This window comes from Dromaius novaehollandiae, chromosome 5 (assembly GCF_036370855.1).
Source record: "Dromaius novaehollandiae isolate bDroNov1 chromosome 5, bDroNov1.hap1, whole genome shotgun sequence".
Classification (NCBI taxonomy): Eukaryota; Metazoa; Chordata; class Aves; order Casuariiformes; family Dromaiidae; genus Dromaius; species Dromaius novaehollandiae.
This window is the reverse complement of record NC_088102.1, coordinates 3,859,878-3,884,863: the sequence shown is the minus strand read 5'-3', so window position 1 is coordinate 3,884,863 and position 24,986 is coordinate 3,859,878. Positions and strand designations below refer to the sequence as shown.

At 48.1% G+C, this 24,986-nt stretch overlaps 1 protein-coding gene across 4 annotated transcripts in view; it reads left to right on the top strand.

The window, feature by feature from the left end:
- Window positions 1–4,122: 4,122 nt before the first annotated feature.
- Window positions 4,123–24,986, top strand: part of MAP4K5 (mitogen-activated protein kinase kinase kinase kinase 5) — a 66,547-nt gene continuing 45,683 nt past the window's right edge. For 3 of the 4 annotated variants that reach the window (XM_064511813.1, XM_064511811.1, XM_064511810.1), the window contains exon 1: window positions 4,502–4,678. In XM_064511813.1, coding sequence (XP_064367883.1) covers window positions 4,571–4,678 — 108 coding nt within the window. In that variant the 5' untranslated portion in view covers window positions 4,502–4,570. Of the gene's footprint in view, window positions 4,679–24,986 lie in introns of all 4 variants that reach the window. The other variant, XM_064511812.1, reaches the window with a different exon arrangement.

Here is a 24,986-nt window from a genome sequence, read left to right as displayed (position 1 = left end):
ATCCAGATCCAGGTATCTGCCCCCGGGGGATCCACACCCAGGGGATCTGCACCCGGGAGGATCCGCACCCAGGTATCTGCACCCAGGTATCCATACCTGGGGGATCCACACATGGGGGGATCCGGACCCAGGTATCCACAGCTGAGGGGTACCCGCACCTGGGGGATCTGCTCCCAGGGGGATCTGGACCCAGGTATCTGCACCTGGGGCATCCGGACCTGGGAGCATCCGGACACAGGTATCCGCACCCGGGGGGATCCACACCCAGGGGATCCACACCTGAGTATCTGCACCCGCAGGATCTGCACCCAGGTATCTGCACCCAGGGGTATCCACATCCAGGTGTATCCGCATCCAGGTGTCCGCACCCGGGGTATCCACATCCATAGGTGTCCACACCCAGGATACCCACACCTGGGGTATCGCATCTGCACCCAGGGGTATCTGCACCCAGGATACCCACACCCAGGGCATCCGCACCCAGGGGCACCCTGCACTGGGGGCCCCCAGCACATCCGTGCGCTCCCCGCACAGCCGCACATGCCTGCGGTGCCAGGAACCCCCCCAGCGCACCCGCCCCAGGCACCAGCACCGTCCGGGGGCACCCACACCCGCTCCCCCGCGGGGTTCATCCAGGCGTGCGGCAGGCACCGAAACCCCCTGCTCAGCGAGCGCGCGGATGCAGGGGTGGCCTCGCATGGGACCACGCGTTGTGCAACGCTATGTAAGAGGTCTGAAAGGGACCCCGAGAAATCTTCGCCGGGTCCCGGGTGCCCTGGGGCAGCCCCCGGGGGCTGCTCTTGAGGAGACCAGCGCTGTCCTCAAATCCTCTTGCCTGTTGCGCGGACACGGAGCTGTGTCAACCCGGATCCTTCCCGGAGCGACAGGGCGATTCGTGTTGTGACTGCGCGGGATCCTTGAATACGTTCCCTTCTTCTCCTCGGTAACCATCGGCACTTCAGCCTTGTCCATCGTGACCCTTTCACGGCTCCTGCTTTACCGTATGAGCAAGCAGGAGCCATATGGATTGTAACGATGCTGGAAGAGCTTTGCCAGAGGACTTTTCCCAAGCAGTCGCACTCCTCTCTGATGGTCATTTGCCATCGCTGTTTCCACTTCTGTATCCTTACTCTAGGGTTAAGAGGTCGCGATTCCTCGGAAATACCAAACAGCCATGCAGCTGGGGATCAGCTCTGGTTGGCGTTCTCCTTGAATGCTGAGGCCTTTCCGAGGCTCCTTTGTTTCTTCCCTCCTGAAATATTTTTAAGTGTAGATCTTTGTTGCTTAGGAAATCCTTCTATTTCTGCTGTTCCTATTTCTCACTCCAAATTGTGCTACGACCCCCTACATTTGCATGGGGTTTTCAACCAGATGAATTCTCTCTGCTTCCTCGACAAACGCTATCGCGCCCTACGGCTGCAGCAGAAAGCTGCCGTACTTCACTCTCAGAGAAGACAGGATTTCGGCGGTAAGGCCAACGCCTTGTTTAATCAGCCTGCACAGCACTTGGAAGTCCTTCATCCTGGAAGATGCTCTGCAAACTGAAGGAGCTATTTAAGAATAGGAAAAATGGCTTGGATAAAAGAGCCATCAGCCAAAAACTTCAAGCAAACCATAGTTTACTGCTGTTCAAATGGTCTGTTAATAACCACTTGCCTTACGACTTTCCTGAGCTCTGAGTGCAAAGATAGGCTTGGTCTTAACCCTGTAGGCTGCCCTTGCGCTGCCTGGATCTGGTCAACGCCAATCAATAACTTCCCATCTATTTCCGTCTATATATTCCCATCTATTTCCCAATTTGTTTTTAATCCTTCTCTCTGCCCTCCATGGACAGATGGACGCTGTGTTTGAAACATTCCTCCCCACCAGTCTCCTTTCTACAGCGTGGCTTCATTAAGCCCAGGCCAAACTTTGCGCGTGCCAGGTCTGTTCCCAGGGTTTCCCCCTGAAGATCCACCTCTTCCCTGGCAAGGGCTCCCAGCTCCTCGGGTGTCTTGGCGTCACCTGCCCGCGCGATGCAGCCAGGGTCACCCACCGGGAACCGGGAGGAACAGATGGGTTTCCCGGCGCCGCTCCGGCGTCCCTGTGCTGGTTGGCTCTTAACGCGGCTTTTAATTGAGCGGTCACATTTTGCTGCATCGTCACGCTGAGCAGCCACGGTCCGTGAAGCCGCTCCAGCTCTGCCCTCCCGCGCGTGCACAGCCGGCGGGTGGGAGGGAAGGGGATCCAGCTGGCTGCTCGCCTTATCCATGCGAACAGCAGGAGCAGCTGCAAAGCGTCCCCAGGTCCGTTTGCGTGAGTAATGTGGCACAAAAGTCAGGTATATTCCTAGTGTTTCTGCTCCTTCAGGTAAAAAACCAAATGTTGGGAAAGAACCTGGGACGGACCCATGTCTCGTCTCATTCCCATACTGCTACACGGGATAAAAGTCTCGTGATGGCCTGGTGCGGCTTCGCTTGGGGTGATGCTCAGCGTGGAGTCGGCTCTTGGTCTGGAGGGAAGGTCTAACCCACAGGCTTGTCCCGCTCCAGCAGCCTCCCCTGAGCTCGGTCGTTCTTCTCACTTCCCAGAGCATCTCAGCAACGACCGCTGTAGAGATCTGGAGCCTATCAGGGTACCGCCGCTCTCCTGAGCCAGCAAATCCCTGCGATGGATGTACGGACAGGAGGGCATCTACCAGGCCTGGATGCCATCTCTTCCTCCTCCTCCTCCCCAGGACGACTCCAGGCAGCCGATGCACCAGTCTTGGGCTTCCGCGCTGCCCCGCGTCCGAGGTGTTTTATTGCTCAGCTGCACCGCAACCACAAAGCGATCCCATACAATACCCCTGGATGCCTTCGGTGCGATACATACTCCAGCACGAGACTGTTCGACTCTGCGAAATTAAAGATACCCTAACGATCTGACGAAATGGGCTGCAATGTCTTTTCTTCCTGCTAGCGTTTCATACCTCTGAGTTTCTTACGTTAAAATAAGCACGCCTCCACACGCACAGCAGCTTTTAAAAGTGCTTTTATTATATTGCTCAGTTAGAAATGTGCACAAACGGTTTCGTATCCGCTGCTACCAGATAGACCTAGATGTCCCATTAAAATAACCTTCGCCGTTAACTGAGTGCAGGAAGCTCAGTTGGGGGGGAAAGGTAATTGTTCTGTTAAAAATCGCTGGAGGAAATACAGCTCCCTGCAGGGTAAATAGCTTTTTTCTTTTCTTTATTTGCTGGGTGTTCAGGAAAAGTTACGTATGCATGTTGGAGAGGACATACAGGATGCAGAAGGCTTTCAGGGCACGGGGGGAACCGAGCGCGGCTCTCCCAGCACACGGTCCCACGCCTGCTGCCTCTCGGGAGGCCGTTTACATTTCTAACACACAGCTTCAAGTGAGCACATAAATAAAGCCCCAATAAAACGCGACGAGACGCTGCCTGGGAGTTTAACCCAGGACGGCGCGATGATCCTAACGCCGCCCCGAGCCCCGCCGAGACGCGCGCCCCCGGCACCGCTCCTGCGCCCGCGCTCCCCACGCGCGGCACATGGTGCTTTCTGCATCTCGGAAAAAATCACACCTCCTTTCGGGTGCTTTTGGTGTGCCTTGATATATATTATATATATGTATATATATAAAAAATATATATTACTGCTAACAACGGCATCCCTCCATGCCGTGCCCCTTCCTTTTGGCACTCTTTTACATATATATGTATATGTATGTATAGGTATATGTATGGATATGTATGGATATGTATGGATATATAGGTATGTATAGGTGTGTGTATGTATATGTGTATATGTATGTATATATATGTGTGTATATATATAAAAAATAAAAATATATACAAATATACCATTTAAATAATATATAAATTATATTATTATAACTTATATATAATAAATAATACATAAATTATATTATTATATCATTATATGTGATAAATAATATAAATAATATAATATAAATACATAAATATAATATGTATGTAGGTGAAGAGGGGTGCAGGCCCCGCGCCTCCTGCGCGGCCTGGTCGCCGCCGCCCCCCGCCGGGTCCCGCGCAGCCCCGCGGCCTGGTCGCCGCCCCGCGCCGGTGCCCCCGGGCGGCGGGAGCCGGGCGGCGGGCCGGGCCCGGGGGCGGGGGAAGGGGAAGAAGGGGCCGGGCCGCGGCGGCGGCGGCCGCGCTGTGGCGCTGCGGCGTCGCCGAGGCCCGGTGCAGCGCCGCGCCGTCCCGTCCCACTGCGCCGCGTCGCCTCGCGTCCCGCCTCGGCCCGGCTCGTCCCGGCCCGGCTCGTCCCGGCCCGGCGGCTCCCCCCGGGCGCCGCAGCGCAGGTAGGAGGCGGCGCGGCCCGGCGGGAGGCCGCGGGCTGGCGGCAGGAGGCGGCCGCGCCGCGGGCGCTGCGGGGCCGCGGGGCCCAACGGCCGCCGCCGCCTTTGTGCCGGCCGCTCGGCGCCGCCCCGCCGCAGCCATGCGGGCCGCGGGCTGGCGCCCGCGCTAGGCGCCGAGGAGGAGGAGGAGGAGGAGGAGGAGGAGGAGGAGGAGGAGGAGGAGGAGGAGGAGGAGGAAGGCGGCGGCGCGACCATGGAGCCGCTGGCGCGGCCCGGCGGGGACATCCTGCGGCGCAACCCGCAGCAGGACTACGAGCTCATCCAGCGCGTCGGCAGCGGCACCTACGGCGACGTCTATAAGGTGAGCGGCCCCCCCGGCCCCCCGCCGCCTCCTCCCCGGGGCCTGGGCGGGCAACAGAGGGGGTCCGGCTGGGCCGCCCCGCTCCCCGGACCGCCGCGGCATGCGGCACCCGCTCGACGACCTTTGCCGGCAGGTTGGCGTTGCTTGCGGAGACGCCCTTGGCGTTTTGGGCCTGGGTCCGGCCGCCCCGAGTGTTGGCTCGCCCCGGGGAGAGCAGCCCCCGCGTCTCACGGGGAAAGCGTCTTTAAAACAGACCCAACGCGGCCGAACGCATGGTAAAGGCTGTGTGGTTCTGCTGGTAGTGAGAAACCGAAGTTTTGCGCATGGATCTTCCTCCCACTGCCCCGTTGAAACGCTTGCCTACAGCCGCAGGGAGTTATTCTAACATACCTTTTCACTGTGCTGTGTATTTACATTGTTTTTTTTCCCCCGAGGGCTGTGCAGAGACCGGTGATCGTCTCTGCTGGGCCGTCTAGCTCTAAATGCTTGAAAAGGATGTTTTGGTTTCCTAAATCCAGAGCTCAACGCGCCTCGCGCTTGTCCGGGTACGTCTGCACGGTACGGGGCAGCCCCGCGGGGAACAGCCCGTCGTGCCGCAGGGATAGATCCATTTTTTGTCATCTCTCTGCCCTTCGCGGCGGCAGATACGCTCTGCTCCTCGTTACCCTGCTAATTAGCGGCGAGCTGGACTGACACGCCGAGCGGCTTCCGCTTCCGGAGCTCGTCGGAGTTGTCCTGCACGGCTCTGCCGCGTAAACACACACCCTCGAAAACAGCAGGGAAACAGGACCCCCCCCCCGACCTCTCCTTTCTTTAGCTTCAGCGAAAAATCTGCCTTCTGTTCCCCAAAAAGTCCCAGATAGGAACAAACCCAAGCCTTCCCGCAGGGCAGCCTGACAAAACCAAGCGAAAATAAAGCGGCCGAGCTGCCATGCGTCTAAAACGGGCGTTAAGGTAGTGTGTTTAAAGCAGCTCGAGCGTCTACGGTTGTTTCTAGGTCACCGGTTTCCTCTTTGTTTTCATAAAGCCCTGCAAACGGGAGGAACCGTATCCAGGGAATAGCGGGTCGGATGGGGCACGCGGTTACGACAGATATGCAGAGCAAACATATTTTTAAAAGTTATTACTGTTAGGTTGATTTTGGAAGTCACTGAGGTGAAATTTTCAGAGGAGTTTAGGTCCAAATATTGTGCTTTTATTTTTCTTCGTCCACAATAAATGTCTTCTTAGCACGGATGACACATCATGTGCTTTGCGACGGCTGCCAGCAGTGTTTATAAGCCACATTTCTCAGTCAATATTCAGTTGTTGTTATGTTTCAGAGCACCGGCGAGGTTTGCTAGAGAGCGCTCTTAAATTAAGATGGAATTTTCCTCTCACCTCGTCGGATGGTTCCTCTGCTCCGTCGCTGGTCGTGAGTCACCGGTGTCTTCAGCACTGTTGTTTTTGGGATGCCTGAAGCTGTGGGAGATGGGCCTCTCTCGCGGATGCTTTTTGGTGGTAGTGGTTCATGCCTCGAATTCTTCTTGGGGCGTTTGGTAGCTTTTAGCGTAATTAGTTCTTTTCTGGAAGCTGGAGGCGGGGGTCAAGCAAATATTTGTGTTCACTATTAGGTTAGAGAAGTATATTTAAGGCCTTTCTGAAAATCTGCTGCCCGCTTTGCTTTTCATAGCTACTACGGAAGCTTAAAATTGAAATCTGCTTTCTTAGTGTTTATGTTTTTTTCTCTCACTGTCACATGGTGCACAGTTGCTCATAAGTGCTGGATTGTTGATAGGGATTTAATAACTTTTTTTTCCCCAAAAAAATGCATTTGAGGGTGAGAAACATCTGTAAATAAATTATTTCCTGACCTATTCACAGTGTGTGTAAGTAGATCCAAGTCTGGGCCTGCCCCTTCGTTAAAATCCCAGTGCACTGGTTGTCTCCTCTGTGCTGGGGACGCTTTCTTTCTTCCTCAGAAAGGTTATTGCTGTTAAACAGATTCCAATCCATTGGAGCCATTTCTCCCCAAAAGTACCTTATTAAGAGTATCCAAAATTGCTGACATCTGAAAGAGGCTGTAATAATAAGGATGGGATACTCACTGCAACTTAATTTAATGTCAGTATTTCTTTGTCCCCACTCAAATAGTTAGCATCCTCAGCATCACATCCCTTGACACTCTCTCAAAGCGAGGTCTTGGTTTGGTTTTCCAACGGGATTTTGTTTGCCCCCCAGGTCATTTGCATGGACATCTCAAAGCATTATTTAAAAATAGCGCAGGCTTCTGGAATAGACACTGCGCACTTGCAGTTAAGGCAGAAACTATCCAGTGTCTTAGGACAGAAAACTGAGAAAAAGTCGGTAGAAAACGTAAGTGGAATTTAACGTCCCGTGCCGAGAAGCGGCCTGTCGGGTCCCATCCCGGGTAAACTCCTGCGTGGTGGTTAGGCGGTCCCGGGTCACCACCCGAGGGTCACCACCCCTTGGCGTGAGAAGGAGTTGAAGTCTCCTACTACCTGTGTGAGCACCCGAACCGTTGGCTCTGTCGGGGAGCAGAAGACCACCATCCACTGCCACCTCCTCCTGACCACCTCCTTCTCCCCAGCTACTCAAGGCCTTTCTTGTGGATTTTAACGTCAGTACCCCAAACAAAGTTTGAATTAATCCTCAATTTTGGAGAAGGGGAACAAAAGAATGGTTGATGTGGACTGTTTTTTTTTAAAAAAATGCTCTTGTTTGGCAGCTGAGCTGAAAAATCACGTATTTGTTCAGCCCAGCACCCTCTGCAGGCTCCGTCTGGGTGAGGAATAGCTAGATGTCTGTCTTCACTGAGAGACCGTGATAAAATATGATCTTGTGCAGCAACCCTAAAGCTGGGTTGTTTTTATTTTTCCAAGCAGGATTATGAACAGTGCTACAGTAGCTTTCTTTAAAAATAAGCGCAGGAGGAGAGAAATGTGCTGAATTAATAGCAGAAACAAGAAGTACACTTTTATTAAATCTAATGGAAATGTCCTTCCTTCTTGATTCACCTGGGCCAGTCTTCCTTCACCCAGTCTTATTCTCTTGGGATTTTTAGGAGGATTATTCTTATTCTCTTGGGATTTTTGTTTGGTAGTAACCTGTGCGGTTGTGTCACTCATTACTGCTGGGCAGAAATACTGAGCAATGAAATTGGATCGTGGCAGATAGACAGAGAACCTTCTGCTTAAAAAGGCTTTTGTAAAAATCAGTCAATCAATCAATCTTTTTTTAAAGGATTGCCATAAAAAGCAGAATTCTGTCCGGTTCAGGTCAGGTTTGGACCTCCTTGGGCGACCGGTGCCTAATTCTCAGCGCTCTGGAGTACACACAATTCCTGTTGTAGTCATTGGGTGTTGAGAACCTGTGTCTAGTATTTAGAAAATAATTCTTAACGTCAGTCTGATGTGACAGATCATGACAACTCACTGATTAAAACGTTCTGCTATTTAAAGTCACCAGATTAAAAATGGAGGGTGAAGGCTTTTTTTTTAAATACCAGAGCAGAATTGTGGCTGTGATGGTTTTTAATCAAATGCTCCAAACTTTGGACGAAGACGTTTTGGCAGGTACAGACCAACTGGGTTGGCCACCCCTGATTCAGCACTTCTCTTCCTGGGGAATATACATTACACATACGAATTACCGTCAAACATTTGTCGCATGGAGGGATTCCACTCTTCCTCCGCAGATCAAAGCCGCCGGTTAGCTGTGTTTGCTGTAGCCATGCCCGAACCCTGTGTGCTCTTGAGTTTCCATACCAAGGGTGTTTAGAAAGGCATCGAACCAGCTGCTCTTGAGTTTCTCCCTGCTGCTGTAGGATTTCTGTTCTGGAAAACTGCATGCTTTTCTTCTGGGCAGCAGTCAGGAAGATGTGTGTTTATTGCTGAGAACCGCGTTACTCACTAGCTTGTTGACATCCTCTTTTAAAATATTTAAGAGTTGGGAGGAAGCCTTTGTTTTTCCAATTTTTTTTAATCTTTGTAACTTTTTTCTTTATTAAGAATTTGATCTTTATCATGTGACATTCACATTCAGTATTTAAACCCAAGCTGGTTGGGTTTAAATATTACCATAAATATTACCTTGGGTTTAAATATTACTGGAAATATTACTTTGGGTTTGTGTGCGTTCTTTGGGTTCAGTGCATCATTTGCCCTGGCTCTGGAAAAATAAAAGTCACTAAAGCATCTCTAGGTCTTAGAGGAAGGAAGAGTTTCTGTTCTGCTGAGCTGACTGTCCTGTTGGTACCAGCCTTGGCTCTGATGCCGACTTCAGTTGCAGCATTGCAATCTAGCGCTCTTCCTTCAGGAGATGTTCTGCTGCGTAGGTGATCTCCTTATTTTTCTTCGATTCACATGACAGTCAGTGGGGGGAAGCTAAGGTGTGCTACAGACTTGCACAGGAAGGAGTTATGAGGTGAGAGCATTTATAATTATTATTATTATTATTGTTCCCTGTACATATATCCTTGCAGACCGGTGCTGGGACACCAGAGGGTTGTGCCTCGCGCCCCGGGGTGAGACGTCTGCTCGGAGGAGGTGAGCGGTGCGGTTCAGGCATCCCCTTTGAACTCTCCCCCGCAGCAGAGGAAATCTCTGAGAAGGAAGAACAGATCAAAGAGCAGAACATTAGCCTATCGGTAGCTACTTCAGCTTCATCTCCAGAAGATGCAATGGTCGTTTTCATTGCCACCTCATCTGCGTAACTCTGAATGTGTCCAAGATTTATAGCTTGAGGTAGCTCAGTGATTCCAAATTCTGTTGGAAGAGATATATAAGAGAAATATGCAGAATATCCATGTCGGAGAGAATAGCTCTTCCTGTTAGCAAGGCTGTAATGGAGTTTGCCAGCGTATTTGGCTGACACCGGTAACTGTCTGCCCTCTCTGCGGCTGGAAAGACAAATACGCTTTCTACTTTTATTCGTATTTGGCACCTGGTGTCTTAGTTATGGCTGTAAATGAAAAGAGGAGGTAGTATCACCTCAGGGTGATTCAGGCTCAGAACAACGCAAATTTCTCCTTATTCATAAAAGTCTCCTTGTTCATAAAAGCTGTTCCTCAGCAACCTTGATATCTTGGATTTTAAGTTATCAAGACTTTCTTGCACTTTGGCATTTTGTTAGGATTCCAGATTTTATGTTTCTTCAGGAATTTAGAACAGTTTCAAGTTCTTCCCTAATTTCTGACGGTCTCCTAGCAATAGGAGGATGCAGCAACCTTTGTGGTTCATGGCAGCGTGTGCGGTGGTGGGTGTATGCGGAGAGTCTGCTAAAAGCTCAGTCACTAGGGCAGGATCTTTTGTTCAGGAATTTGCATTTATCCTCTTTAAGAACTGATGATGCTGTGCTTTTTAACGGGGGTGGGGAGGTGAGGCAGACCTGACACTGTCGGGCATCGAAAAATAGCAAAAGGTGATTTATTCTAGCAGGCCTTGCCAGAAACTCCTCGCAGAGCGTGCCTGCAGAAGAGGCATTGCAAAAGATCATTTGTTCTAACTTCCCACTTGGCTCTACCACATAGGTAGTCTTTCTGACAGATTAACTAATTTGTTTAATCCCAGCGAAGGGATCTCTGTGTTAGACTTTTCCCCCCAGGCTGTGGTTTGCTGGATGGGAGAGCGTGCTTGCACAGACGGCACCGCGCGGTGCCATTTGATGGGCACCTCCCACCCTCTCCCTGACCTCGTTTAGGGAATCTGCCCAAGGGTGGCTTGTCTAAAAGACTGGAGTCGCTTCTGTTTATCAAAATAAGAGATGTCCCCCAGAGAGAGCAAAGCCTTTCCGCTCCGTTCCCGCCTACCCAGCTCTCGTCAAAGCGGCATCTTCGTTGCTGGATAACGTTCGGCCTGGGAGCATCAGTTGGAGATGCAGAGCTGCCCGGTCACGTGTCCCCTGCAGCTGGCTCGCAGGAAATGTCTCTGTCACGTGAAGGTCGGAGCTGCGGGGAGTTACTCACTCCGGGAGACGGGATGAACTGCTTTCCTTCTTGGATTGCTGGCTTACTTGAGGGAAAATTCCAGCATTTTGTACGGAGCGGTTTCCATGCAATGCTTCAGCTTTTTAAATTCCTTTAGCCCCGAGTTAGAGCGATGCACTTTCTGCAGCACAGCGCATAGTCCACAGGCACCTTCTCAGCCCTCACATAGCCGAAGCCTGTCTTCATCCCGGGCCGGTGGGGAGCTCTGGAGCAAGCAGCCGCAGCTCGGCCGCGTCCCTGGCAGTTCCCTCGCGCTCTCCGGGACTCGGAGGAAGGAGTGCGAGGGAGGTAGGGAAGGGATTGCTTCCTGGCTGCCTCCCGTCAGGATGGCAGCATGCACGTGAACCTTTGCTCTTCCCGTCCTGCTCCTGACAAGTCCCAAGCAAAGGGGTTCGGGAGGGGTCTCGTGTACGTGGAAATGTTAGGGAGAGAGGTTTGGGGGAAAGGCTAACATCCCGCCTCCAATTCAGGGACCACGGCGGAGCTGTCAGGCAGGGAACAGCGTGTTCCTCTCCACTGTGTCAAGAAGTAGTTTAATTATAGGACTGGTGCATTTAGCATCACACATCTGAGGCACTTACTCACTTTTGGGACTGCCAAACACTGAGAGGTGGTTGGAGCAGATGCCTCTCATTACGTGATGAGCAGGCAGTAAAAAATCTGTACTTATTGCAACAGAGGGAGAATAGGAAGTGCCAGGGCTTTTGTTGTAGAGCCTTGGCCTCTTCCAGTGCTTTTCCCTAATCTGTTATTGGTGTGTGTGAATCTGCTGGTTTCGCTGCTCCTGGAGACACTCCGGGATATCCGTGGGACCTTCAACCTGACACGCCGTTCTGGTAGCCAGCGCTGCCGTGTTCACCGAGCTATTCAGTGGAAACAGCATCCATAATTCCTTATTTCGATACTGCGGCAAGTTAGAATTATTCTTCTCCCAAGTCTATTTTGGTATTTTGCAGATGAATATGGGTAGAAGTAGAGTATGGAAGGATCATGTTTTCATGTACATAAGAGGAAAGATTTGGCTAGACGTACTGAGAAAGCTGAACGAGACATATTTTCAGGTTAGTGTAGACAGCCAGATTTGTAGCCTGTTGAAATGCAAATTTCGAGATGCTCCAGAAAAGCAGTTTCTCTTCCCAGAATGAAGAGGCCTCTGCAGTGTCGTTCTGTTCGCTGTATTGGTACGTAATCCTCCTTGAGCTTTCTTGGTGTTGCTCTTTCCTGGGCAGCATTAGGGGCACCATTACTTCCCCTTAAATAGAGATGGTGAAATCTAGGTTATTTCTGTTCCAGTTTAATGTGACTGTATGTGTTAAAGGTGTAAATTGTGACTATCACTGTGTTAAGAAGCTGCTTTTTGAGGAAAGGCACTGGTTCCCATTCTAATTAAGTTAATGTGTGGTATGAATTATTTTATTTTGATCAGTTACCAGTGTATCATCTTAATGTGCTACTTGGGGAGGATGGAGTTAGGATCTTTATATTTCTCGTTAACCGTTGTCGTCAGAATGTCCTCGCAGGAGATGGTGGGCAGGAACTGCACCGTACTATTTACCTCCAGAATTCGTGAAAAGGGGACACCAAAGGGTGAAAAATGGTAAAGCCAGACCTTAAATTTAATATGATGGTCCATTCCACAGAGCTGTAATTTTGTTTTGTTCTTAGCTGTGTGTCAGGCTGTCTGCTGATCATTACTGAAGTGACATAAAGGGTGTTACTTTTGCCGTATTTGGCTGTTTAATGTTCAGACATGGAAGATAGTAGCTGAATTATGATGTTTAGACTCCCAAAGATGTTTGGGAGGTTTAGTCATTAATCTTAATGGAAGGTAACTGGTTAAGTCCCTTGCACATCTGTGGAAATGTCTATTAATTACCATAATAAACCGCAAAAAATAGGTAGAAAGATTAAAGATGGAGTTGCACCTTTTTGTATTGATGCACTTTTCTCTTTCCTAGGGCTTGATAAAACTTACAGATTAAAATTTGGCCGGGAGAGAGCAGGAAGCAATGCCTGGTGGCTGTTCATCGGTCTGCAGCGGCAAAATGCTACAGATCTTTGAGTGTTAGATTCGTGAAGGGTTTGCAAACAGCAGCAGATGAAATTTCTTTCGATCTTTTTGGTCTACAGTGGGGTAAGGGAGAATGCTTGATGTGTCACTCGGAGGTATCGACTGTTGTATTGTCTGTCAGAGGAGGGTTGTTAAGTCAGATATTGCGATGGATTCTCTTAAACAGCTGAGCTCTTTTACCTTTTAAAATTCTTCTTGTAAAAAAAGCATTGCTGCTTAACATGCTCGGTACCTTAAGAAGACGACTTCCACTGCAGGGGAGGAGATAACGATACAATACACGTAGGGAGGCAGCTGAGCTAGGCACAAATACGTGGGTGTGATTCTGTAGCATTTAGCAGCTCGCAAGGGGAACGGGTTCCTGAAGCTGCCGTGGGTGTATCTGCATAGTCAAAATACCTAGACCAGCATGAAGTTTGGGAGGAATTTGGGTCAGCAATTGGATAGGATATGCAGTTTCTGATAATGCTGTTTCATTTTGTCGGGCAGGTGTGTGTTTAAATTAAAAGCACTGCTTGAGTTCCGATGTTCTCCTTCTCGGTTAACTGTAAAGAGGCATGAATGACTATTAAAAAAAATACATGGCACTTTTGATTAACATGATGCCTTTAAAACCTTGTCAAAATATAGATCCTGTCTAGAGGGTCTGTTTTAAAATTTGGTTCATAATACCAAGCTGGGGAGAAGGGGAGTTAGGAGAGTGATGGGGAGTTTTTGAGGAGAACATTTTATGGTCTGCTGTTGGTTCAGCAGCCGCAAGAGATTGCTCGTTTAGACTGTTGCTTTGGACATGTGGACGTGAATTTTCTTCTTTTCCTCGTTCTGTGGGTGTTGCGGCTTGTCTAAATCCTAAACCGGGATCTCTCGAGCGCAGACTGGCTGTGTTGACTTGGGCAGCAAAGTTGGTCTTCTGCAGGGGCAGGATTTGGAAGGAGGAGGACGACAGGCAGACTGTGCCCTTCCTCCATGAAATGATGACTTCTGAAGGAGATGAATCAGTTGTTACCTCTGTTTCTAGGAGCCTTGGTGCTTCAGAGGGTGCGTGGATGAGTGTGTGCAACACCAAGTGCCTGTGTCTCCAAGGAGGCTAGCTGCACTTGATCTGCTGGATGGAGGGGTGGTGGAAGGCCCTTTCCTCATCAGCCTCCCCTTCCCCTGGGACGTGGTCTTGCTGGACGTTGAGTTTTCTTGATGGTACAGCTTTGACCATCCTACTCTGTCATTTAGCTCTCATTATCTCATCTGTGTCTGCCATTTTCCTTGGCTCAAGGAAGCTTTCTGTAACTTCAGATGGAGTCTGCACATGGACCCTGTGTGGTTGCCCTTTGATTACGCGAGCTCGGCGTTCGGCGTTTTTGTACGGAGACGGGCAATAACGATATCTTAAGCCTCCCGCAGGTGGAATATGCTTGCAGAATGCATCTTCAGGACACTTTATAGCACGTGTAATATTACACGCGACAACTTTGTGTTTCTATTTAAGGACGTGACTGTAATCTATTTTGACTTGATCTGTCTGGCAGGGCTGCTTTTTCATTCAGTCTTCGCATTTCGGCTGCTGTCTTGGGTAAGAAATACCCACAGCTTAGTGTTTAACTTCCTGAGGATCTTGTGCCTTGCTGCTTTCCACCGAGCAGGAGGGCAGATCATAAAACCTCCATTGGAGCGCTGCTTATGACGGAAAGGATGCCAAGGACTGCCTGGATGTGGCAGCTGAGTTAGTCCTGAGATACCGCAGCTTCCCACGAAGAGGAAATTCTGTAGAGGTCGTGGAGGAGCTTTTGCCGCGCTTTGGACGCGGTGGCCTTCAGCACGTGGCAGCTCTGCGGTGCTTCCCGGAGCAGAGGGTGCTTGTGAGCTGCTCTGTAGCTTGGAGGGGGAGTGAGGATTCATCAGGCCTAATTTACTATAATAATTTCTGCAACGTGTGTGTTACTCAAGCAGCCAGTTTCTGCCCGTGTTTTAAAGAAAGCTGAACCAGTGGACTGGGGAAGTCACTGCAAAGTACCCGAAACCGGGCTGCTGAAGTGAAACCAGTGTTCGATACCTGTAGATTAACCTGTAGGAAAATATTTGTTTCTTCTTTTGAAGTCACATCCATTGAATGAGTGGATCAGTCAAAACCGACAAAATAATAGAAAATTTATAAATAGGAAAAGCTTATTTTCTCCATTCTGGCTAAAACTGGGAGGATAAGATGGCTGTGAAATCCTAGAAGATATGCTGTCGTTTCGTTACGAATGAAGCTTCCTCTCTTCACTTAACCAGTGCAGGTGCTAAATATATTTTATACTTAACCTTTCTGATGTATCTAGCACACTTAAAAATTCTAATTTTCTTCATTAAAAACTTTTTAATGTCATATCTGTTCATTTCAACAGCATTCCCAGGCTGTGATTTCTAAACACCTCTTAAATTAGAGGTGTTACTGATCCCTGTTTCATCGTCATGACATATAAAAATAAGATTGTAAATAAAGGATGGGTTATGCTGTAGTAGAAACAGCTGAGCAGTGGTGTATGCCAGCGGTCAGAAAGAGGCAGACACACATTGTTATTTATTTGTATATGTGTGTATATATGTGTGTATGCACACACAAAATGAAATTTAGAGGGAATTGTTGTGTTTTAACCAAGCCGAAGAGAATCAGCCCTTCTCCGTCTCTTCCCCAAGAAGATGACAACAGTTGAAGTAATGCATGTGCAAAACAAAGCTTCATCTTAGGACACAAAAAAAACACCCTGCTTCCATTTTTAACTAATTTTCTTCCAACTTCTTTGATTTACAGGGCTGCATTTTTTCACATTCTTTCCATTTTGGCCACTGTTTTACTATAAACAACAACAATAAAGAGCAAAGCTCACGGATCTCTGTTCTTCATGAAGACGGTTTTATGGCTTGTTCCTGTAGTTTTGTAACCTGGTTCATCTCTGAGGAACCGGAATTGGAAAAGCAGTTAATAACTTTGTCGGAGTTGGATTTTTCTACTTAGATCTATGTTTTTCACCTCTACTTCTCTAGCTTCTATAAAATAAGTTATATTAAGGAAAAGGAGTCAAAGGAGGTTTGTACCCTGGGTTTGAAAGGCTTAATATGGCAGAAGAGCATATATATAACATTAAAAGTCAGGGGGGTTTGCCGTAGTTAAAAATGAGCTTGCAGACACACCGCAGGTACAGCATGAAGCACTGCAGTTCTGGGATAAATAGCTTTAATAAAACCCCAAAACCGAGCAAAATGCGTGCACTTAGCTATTTTGTTCTGACTGATCTAAAAGTGTGTTCTCAAATATTTCTGCTGTTTTAGGAAGCTGCATGCAGATAGCGATGGTGTGGGAACCGCCGTCTCTGAGCTGCAGTTTGTTCTGCAAACGTATATACCAGCACCGGTGCCTTAGCTCTGCCCTTTGGAAGGGATGCAGCTCGTGTGTGCTAAAAAGGTTTCTTTTTCTAAATTTTGACGCCAGAAAAGTAAGGTGACAGTCCTAAGATTCTATAACGAAACAGAAGTGGCTTAAAAAGCCAAAAACTTTTAAGCAAGGTGGTGCTTTTTCTTTGAAAAACATGTTTTCCTGCCCGCCTGGAAAGTCCAATCCTCCGTTGCGAGGGGAGAGCGTGGCCCGGTGCTTTGGATCCCGGCCATCTCTTCCTGCGTGACCGCGACATGCTGCTTAGCAGATGTGTCCTTTTTGTGCACAAATTATCATGAGTTCATCATCGCTTCTGTGAAATAAAAAATGTCTTTAAAAACTGGTGTCTATCATATAGGTTTCTTATGTATAAAGTGGGTTAATAGAGCTTTCTTGACCTGGAGGGATGTTAAGAGATGAAGTATTTTATCTGATCAACTCTCTGATTTTATTGTGAAAAGAAGAGACAGGTACTCTTCTGTAAATGTGTTGGTTGACACATCTCTTAATTCTTTCATCTCTAGGGAATAAATAAATTCCTTCTCAGCTGAGAAATTATGCATCAGTCTTCTGATATTACTTGAATTTGCAGTCTGTAATACTGGGTTTTTTTTCCTATGTCTTGATCTATACATTCAGTGCAGGAATAAAATAAGATTATTTAAAATTATTACTTTCATGGACATGCTTCGGTTTGTTTGATCTTATGTTCAAAGATGTATCTTACTCCGGAGGAAAGTGAATTATTTCTGGTAGCTTTTCAAAATAATCTGATTCACATAGTTACAACTTGCAAAGGTTTGGGTTTTTGTTGTGTTTTTTTGCCAGTGGTCTGCTCCAGCTGAGTCAAAATTGGGCCTTTTTTTCCCTCGTGTGGTATTTGTTCATATCTTTAGTGCTGCATTAGTTGCTAAACAGTACTTTTGTGGTCAGGGTCTATTTCTAGCCCTAGCGTTTCAGTTTTGGAAGGATCATGCCAGATGCTTTGTAAAGGATGCTCTGCCAAGAAAATTTCATCAGAGAATAAACAGTATCGACTTGGAGGCATATAGCTGGTTTTTTGTTTGGGGATTTTTGTTAAAGTAACTGCTGTAAAGATGTGCCCTGATCTTTGCTTTCTTGCTGTTGTTATCCCCATTGCCGTAGGTCTTTGTCCTTCGGTACTTATTGCTAGGAATAAGAATTAAATGTTTTATCGCTCACTGATGTCTGTAGCAGACTATAAAGCCACTTTGCTTACACAAATCTTTAGTCTGTTTTTCTGTGCGTGAATAAAAGGAGTTGGCCTAACATCATTAACGAGCTTCTAATCCCTCGTTGCTTGAGTTAATTGGCCTTGAGTAAGAAAGTGTCTGCAGCGTGGGAGCGAAAGGCAGGTTCCCCTCCCAATTTTCTCCCCAGCAGCAGATACGCTATCTAAATTTCACTACCTGCCGGTAGAAGTAAATACATTTAGGCCTTATTTGCATTACAGCTGTGCTGAGGAGTGCCAGTCACACATCTTACCGCGCTGGGTTTCGGGTTTTAATATAGCGTTTATTTAAGCACTGGGACTTTGGTGCCTGGTACTTCTGGGTTTTGCTCCTTCCGTAAGGAGAAGGTTGTAAATGTGGAAGCAGGAGCAACAGCTGTGAAGGGCAACTTCTGCTTTGCGCTAGCGCGAATCAACCAGCTGACGGGTGTCTCCGTCTGCAGAGCACCCACCAAAATCAATATTTGTGTTGGTCGAATACGGGGCTCTGGCAGCCGGTGCCATCGCTCTCCTGGCAGCACTGCCGCAGCGTGGACGAGAGGACACAAGCAGCTCAGAAATACGTACGAGAAAGTAAAATCAGCCCATGAATCCTTATTTCTGGCTTATTCTGAAAAGTGGCGATGGTGACAGTTGTAAGACGGTCCCTTTCTAGTGCCCTGCATCTGTGAAGGCTCTGTTACAGAAATGCCTCTGTGCCTTTCGCTATAAAAGAGCCTGGTACTGCTTTCCATCTCAGGAACCCAGCTGGAAAACCGTGGGGGAACAATCGCCTTTGGGCGCTTCTGAGAGAGAAGAGCTCTGAAAATCCTGACGTGCTGCTAGGTACCTTTTCCCGGCAGCCGAGGTTGGATTGGCGTCTGCTTTGCATGCGACCTGACTCGCACGCCTTGAGAGATGGAGGGAGTGCTGTCAGGTCTCAGCACGGGACGTGCAATCGCTTCTGCCTGGCACAAATCTGAACCCGTTCAGTAACATTTGCATTAATATTTTGCAGATTCATCGTCCCACTTTTTTTTTTCAGCTGCCCTCTTCTGTTTGTCCTTCTAAATTATTAATATATTCATAGAGGTTCCTGCGTGATGGAAAAAAATACCTGCTCAGCATCTGTTGTGGAGACGCTGCGAGTGCCAAGCCCGAGGGCTTTTTTCAGTCCCGTGCTCTAGGTTTGCTCGGGATAGGGCTGTGGGGAATATTGGCTTGGTTTTGTTTGTTTTGGTTTATATTAAAACAAAAGCAAAGCTTTACTTCTCCAGGAATTGCACCTCTGTGGCTTTGGTGCATGCGGACAGCTAGCAGCTAAGGTGCAGGGGAATGGAAGGAAAAATGTGTGGGTCACATCCCACTTGTGCGGAGGTCTTCGGAGGCCGCCCGCAGCGTGGGGTGGCTGCCGTGGGGCAGGAGCCAGCGCGCTGTCTGCCCAGCCCGACGCTGCCGGCTCCGGCCGGAGAGCAAGCGCAGGAGCTGCACGGCCAGCCCGTGCCCCGTGGGGCCGGTTGCCTGCCCAGAAACCTGGCACCGAGGTCTGGATTTGTCCTGAGGCTGCCCGGGTGGGCGTTACAGGAGCTCGTGGTTAGCAGTGAGCCACCAGAGCTGGTGCCTACGTTTGGGTTGACCTTTAGTTGCAAATTTTCGAGGAATTTTTTTGTAGCGCTTTCAGGAAGTCTGATTCCTTTCACAAAAGTGCTTTCCAAATGCTGTATGGGTCCGTGTGAGGTTGCAGTATCCCTTTTTGTGAAGTACACAATTCCAGACTCGTGCGATGGGGATTAACTTATGCTCCTTTTAAGCTGGGTTTTGTGAGAAGCTTTCCAGTTACATATACCCAGCTCTACCATCTGGGTGTTAAACTCAGCCGGTGAAGAGGTGGCATTTCAGAAGTTTAGCCCCTCCTGTCCATTTATTAGTAGTATGTCCTGTGTTACTGTTCTTCGCTTCAGCTGCCACGTAGTCTTCCAGCTTCCTACCTCTCTTCTGTTTGGAAAGCACTTTTTAAAACTGAGAACTGATTTATGTGAATCGTAAGATAAGCAAAATTGTCATAGTGAATTATGGTGGACACTTGAACTTCTGCATTAGGACATAGTCCAAATCCCGTTGCAGATCAGCAGGTTGCCATCCTCTGATATCTAGCTCTTTTCTCTCACACGTCATTTGCCACTTACTTTGGAGATAAAATGGTACACTGGTCAGACCTGAAGCCTCATCCAGTCTGGGATTTCTTAATATTGCCTCTTGGTTACTATTTTTATGCATATGTGTGTGTGTTCCCCCCCAAACCCCCAAACAAACAATGAAACCTCCAAAACTTGTTGAGAGTTGCTGAGGCCCGTTGAGGAGCTGCTGTCCTGCGTGGCAGAGTCTCTCTGCCAGGGCTGCAGCGTGGTGGAAGACCTCGGACCTCAGAGTCGCTCTTGAGGGTTTCTGCTTGCGTGTTGGGAACAGCAGTGAGGCATCAAGGCCTGATCTTGAGAAATAAGGGCTTCAGTTGCATGCTTGTCTCATGGATCATCTATGTGTGTGACCAGTTTGAGCGTAGTGTAGAAAAATTGAAACAGGGTTGCATAAAGGAATGTGGCACATTTATAGGAGAACGTGTATGGGAGAGGGATGCTATGAGAAGCAGAGAAACCCAGAGCCCCGTGGGGTAAAGCTCATGACTGCAGTGCTGCCGAAGGGTCTGGTGGTTGTGCCAAGCTGGCAGTTGCTCACTCAAGTTTTGCTTTGGAGACAAGCTGGTCGTGGTTACATCTTCCAGGTGCCATCCTCTGTTTCGGGGTCTCTGTGAACCTTCTGGTTCATATATGCACTAGTCTTGGATTTGTTCATTTGTCCTGGTCCTTTTGTTTCCCTAATGCCTGTAATATTTTGGGGTTTAGTTTTCCATCACAACTAGAATACTTACCGTGCGTCCTGCATACAAGAAAGGAAGCTCTTGGACTTAGAGCAGCCCAGCTGAGAGATGTTTCTTTGGGTCAGATTAGCTGGATGCGAGCTCTAGGAGTTTTAGACCTTGTGGATTCAGAGACAGGTGAATTCAAGGGCCTGTCTGATGATACTGTGCAATACGGAAGAGTGATCCAGCATAAGGGGAATTTCAAAGCAGGCCGGAGCAGGATAAGAGTTATAAAGTGTGAGAGGTCAGAAACTAGAAGGCAGGTCAGAAACTTCCACGCTGGTTGCTGGGCAGGAGCTCAGCTACCTTTTGAAAGTATATACAGGAACTGAGAAAAAGCAGACAGGCACTTGAGACAGCAAATCTGTCGTGGTCACCAAGTGAAGCTTGGCGAGGAATGAGTAAGATGGAAACGCGTGGCGGGGGGTTGCTTCAGGAGCTGCAATTGTGGTTAGATGAAATGAAGACTGTTGAACAAATGGATCTTCTGGTGAATTGGGCTATTGATCCAAGGTCGGAGGTGAGACAAGGACATAGAGGTGAGGAGAGGGTGTCACCGTGGAAACTGAGAATATTAATTTGAGGTTGTGAGAGTGATACTGCTGTCTGAATCTTCCCCTTCTCTTCCTTAGAACTGAGCACAAAAACTGCTGCACTTTACACGTTCAGGTGAAAGTTCTCCTGCTTTCGTCCATCTTCACGCAGCTTAGTCCTATGGACTCCTGGAGAGAGTGTCTTGCTTTCACGCCAAAAAGTAAATGATGCAAAACTGCAAACTGCTTAACTGCTTCTGAAACCCGTCCTTTTTTTTCCTGTGCTATTTCCGGTCGCTGGCTATAGAGTGCCCTACCCCGACGTGTTTTGTCCATTTTTTTGGGGGACGTGGTGGGAAGCGCCAGAGATAGGGATCGTCACTGGGGTCCCGTTGTGCTCCACTGTCCCGCAAGAGCTTTTTTGATGTGGAGCCTCTCGCTTTTGAGTTTGGCACTGGGACACACCACTGACCTTGTGCTTAGGTTGGACGACCGTATCTGTTTCTCCGGGACTGACGGCCAAATGCTGCCTCTGTCTGCAGCTAGTCCCTGTTGCAAAAGGCACCGTGCAGTCCTGGTTCTTCGGCTGGGCGAGTGCCTCGGGAAAGTATTGCCGTTCGCTTGCTCTCTACTTAATCTTCTGAAGCATCCACTGCTGGAGGTGGGACCATGGCTTTAGAGGAACCTTTAATCTGCTCTGGTGTGTTTTGCTTCGTTTTGAATACTGCCTGTGTGTGTGCTTCTGCGGCGTGGAGCTGCTAAGATGTTCTGGAGGAGCTGTGCTCGCCGGGGTGCTCCGGCTCATCCCGTAGCGGGCTGTAGGATGGTTGGACAAGAGGTGATCAAAAGGCTGCCTAATCCTTCTTCCTCTGTAAATATACACTGTATGTGACACAGGGCAACATAAACTTGAGTCTGTGGCTCACCCCCTTGTTCTGGTCTCATCCTCGTGTAGATCAGGTTCTCCGATGAAGCTTTGCAATACTTGTGCCAAAACTCTGTAGTTTTCGTTTTCCTTCTGACTAATGTAGTCCGTCATTTTCAGTTTTGAGTCTCATTAACTGAAATAAGACTGATACTAACAGATGGCAGAGGGTCTGTGTTCCTCTTGGGGAAAGCCTTGCAGCGAGTCCCCCGGTTGGGCAGGGAAGTGGAGCTCTGCTTCTGCTGGGTGGGAACCGGGACACGTTGCCGATGGGGATGTGGGCTCCTGCATGGGAGGGAGCTCTGCAAGACCCGGTCTCCAAAGTGAGTCTTTAGGAGGCTCTTCGTTACATGCTGTAGGAAATAGATAAAGGGAATGGAAGGAGTCAAGGCCAGCAGAATTACAGTAAGAAATCTAACAATTTCTTTTATTCTTCATTGGACTGAAATATTAAATTCAGAATAGTAGTTCAGATAATATAGATAATGACTTGTTATATCAGTAATAGCCCAAGAGATACAAACCAGCAACTATTGAAGTAATTGTTAATTAGCAGCTCTGGATTGCTGGTATCCAAATACTTTTAAAGACCTACCCTGGTCTCTGGATGGTTTAAGCTAATTTTGAGTTAAGATGTAAAATGCTGAGGAAGTTTCAGGGGACTGGAAGAAGACAAATATTTTGCCATTAGAAGGTTTTGAAAATGTGAATAAGATGACCTAGAAAATTACAGTTTCTTTAGCTTGACTTCAATTTTTTTTTCTCCAGTAAAGAAGTATATCAAAACCAAATTGGAAGATCATAAATTAATTGCTCACACCAGGGAAATTATGGGGAACTTAGATTTTGGCAAATATCATTTGCAGTCGAATTTCAATGTGTTTGGCTCACAAAGGCAGCAGTGCTGATGCAGTACATTCCTGTGCGTGGCTTCCTTGACACTGCACGATCCTGTTAAAAAAGTAGAACAGTGCAAGCTGGAGTGGCACACAGTAAATGAGTTGAGAATATGCTTAACTAACATGTCTCAAAGTGATTTTGGGAGTCCTTACTGGGCAGTTTTCAAATCTAGCTGTGTACCGGGGGGAACCACTTTCTAGCCTTAGCCACATTAGTATTTTTAGTGATTTGCAAGGCAACAGCGATTCATTACTGAGGAGGTTTTTAACTGACAGAAAGCTGTGGAAGATGAAGATTTAAGAAACAAGAGGTGACAGCTAGGAGGGATGTGGATGCTCTTGTAAAGCAGATGCAATCAAAGATCAGGGAACAAAAGCTGCAGGTTGCATTTAGGGGCGGGTGACCGTCTCTTGGGAAGCAGCAAGCCTGGGTAATTTGCTGAATGCTTGCGATATGACTGTGCAGCCAAAAGACCTAGTGCAGTTCTTGTAGCTATGAGCCTCTGAGCAAGGGTATTGAGGATGAAGGAGCACGTAGCATTTCTGCCTTTGGTGCTGGCATGATAGCGATGGATGTGTGTGTCATCATATGGTGTCACCAGCTCGAGAGATGTGCTTAGCTGCAATGTTAAAGGGGAAAGCCACGTGTCTTAGAGCGGGTGGCTCAGATAACTAGATGTGCTAGTTCATAAATGCCAACCTGGTTGAGATCTTTCCATTCTAGCAGCCAAAGTTCTGGTGGCTGAAAACTGAAACCATCCGTGTTCAGGCTGCAAGTTACACGCAAAAACTTAACAGTGGTGTTGGATTGCAGCAGGACTTAATTTGGTGAAGCTCTATGGCCTATCCTGTGCGAGAGTTGAGAGCTGGTGATTGCAAGGATTTCTTCTGGCCTGCGCCTTTGAATCCCTGCCAAGCAGTCTGAGTACCGGAGAACTTTGGCCGACTGCATCCATTCTCTCAAACTTCAGCATAACAGTAGCAGTGGCAGTTACTGCTTATATGGAAAAGGAGTATCAGGGAGGAATATAAGCTTTTTTTGTATTTCAGAAACGAAGCTGAGCTTCTGGAAACAGAGCTCTCTCTCCTTTATCTAGACAACTTACCTGCTTGTGGATAGAAGCACGGGTAATGGAGCTTCCCTGACTTCAGCTGCAGACTGTTCTGGGTCTCTGTTGGGAACCCCTGTATTTCATAATGGTATTGCTAGGTGGAACAGTACCAGGAGAACCCTAATCCTTTGTCCGTGCTTGGATGCATGCTTCTTCTGGATATTGAAGAATGCAAATGATTTTGCTGTGGTCTAAAAAGCATCTCCGGCAGGAAGGTACTTTAAGAAGTGGTAAAGGTTTCCTTTGTGGTTAGCAGATAACTATCTGTTTCTGTGTTCAGTGATTTGCTCTGTTTGCTGCAGTTGTTCAGTTCGGTTGTGTTGTTCAGCTTCTCTTTGTCTTCATTTGAGTCATGCTTGTCTGCATCTTGAGCTTGTGTTTTGACAGCCATCGCTTGGCCGAGCACTGCCCAACTTTGGAAGGACCCGTCTTTGCTCTCCCCTGGTTGGGAAGCCTTTCCTGATTTGGAAGCTCGACTAAGTGTTGGCAAAGTTGAGGGACTCATCTTTCAAGATCTTGCTCTACCTGTTGTTAAATTAAAACTTCTCAGCCATATACAAGAGGAAAGCATTTTGTTCTGTAGTGGCTTCCTTCAGTTCAGTCCACGGGGAGAAATTTGCTGTGCATTCTCATCCTAAATACTTGTCCAAATCGGTTTCAGAAGTCCAGTGTAAACCAGTTTTTCTGTAATCTCCCTCTTAACTAGTTCTTACACGTTCATAAGACTCTGCATGTTTGCTATGGTAAGAATAAAAGAGTTGGGTTTAGGCTCTTGTAACTTTTGGATGATCAGCAAAAAGGGAATGCCACAGTGCCTAATTGGATTAGGCCGTGTGTCAAAAATGATAAAGCTTAGCTCTGGTGATGGTGCCCAAGTGATTTGGAGCTCATTTTACTGGAGTTAACAACATTAATGAAATCCCTTCTTAAAACTTTCTATATCTGGTGTTCCTGCAATGTTTTCCTCCAGCGCAGAGTTCTCCCCCGCGTGTTCGTGGTACCCACGGAGGGAGCAGCCCTGCGAGTGTTAATCAGTGCCTCTTAGCCCTTCTTCGTGGCGGCTGCTCCGCTCGTCTGGCGGAGGGCGTTCCTCATCGGACTCGAGTGGTTCACAGGGAGCTGTGACTCATCAGCGCTGCATCTGCACTCGTTTTCTCTTCCTCCCTCTCAGTTCCACTTTCGCAGCACGCGGAGGTTCAGCAGCGTGAGCATGGCTGGTGGCTGG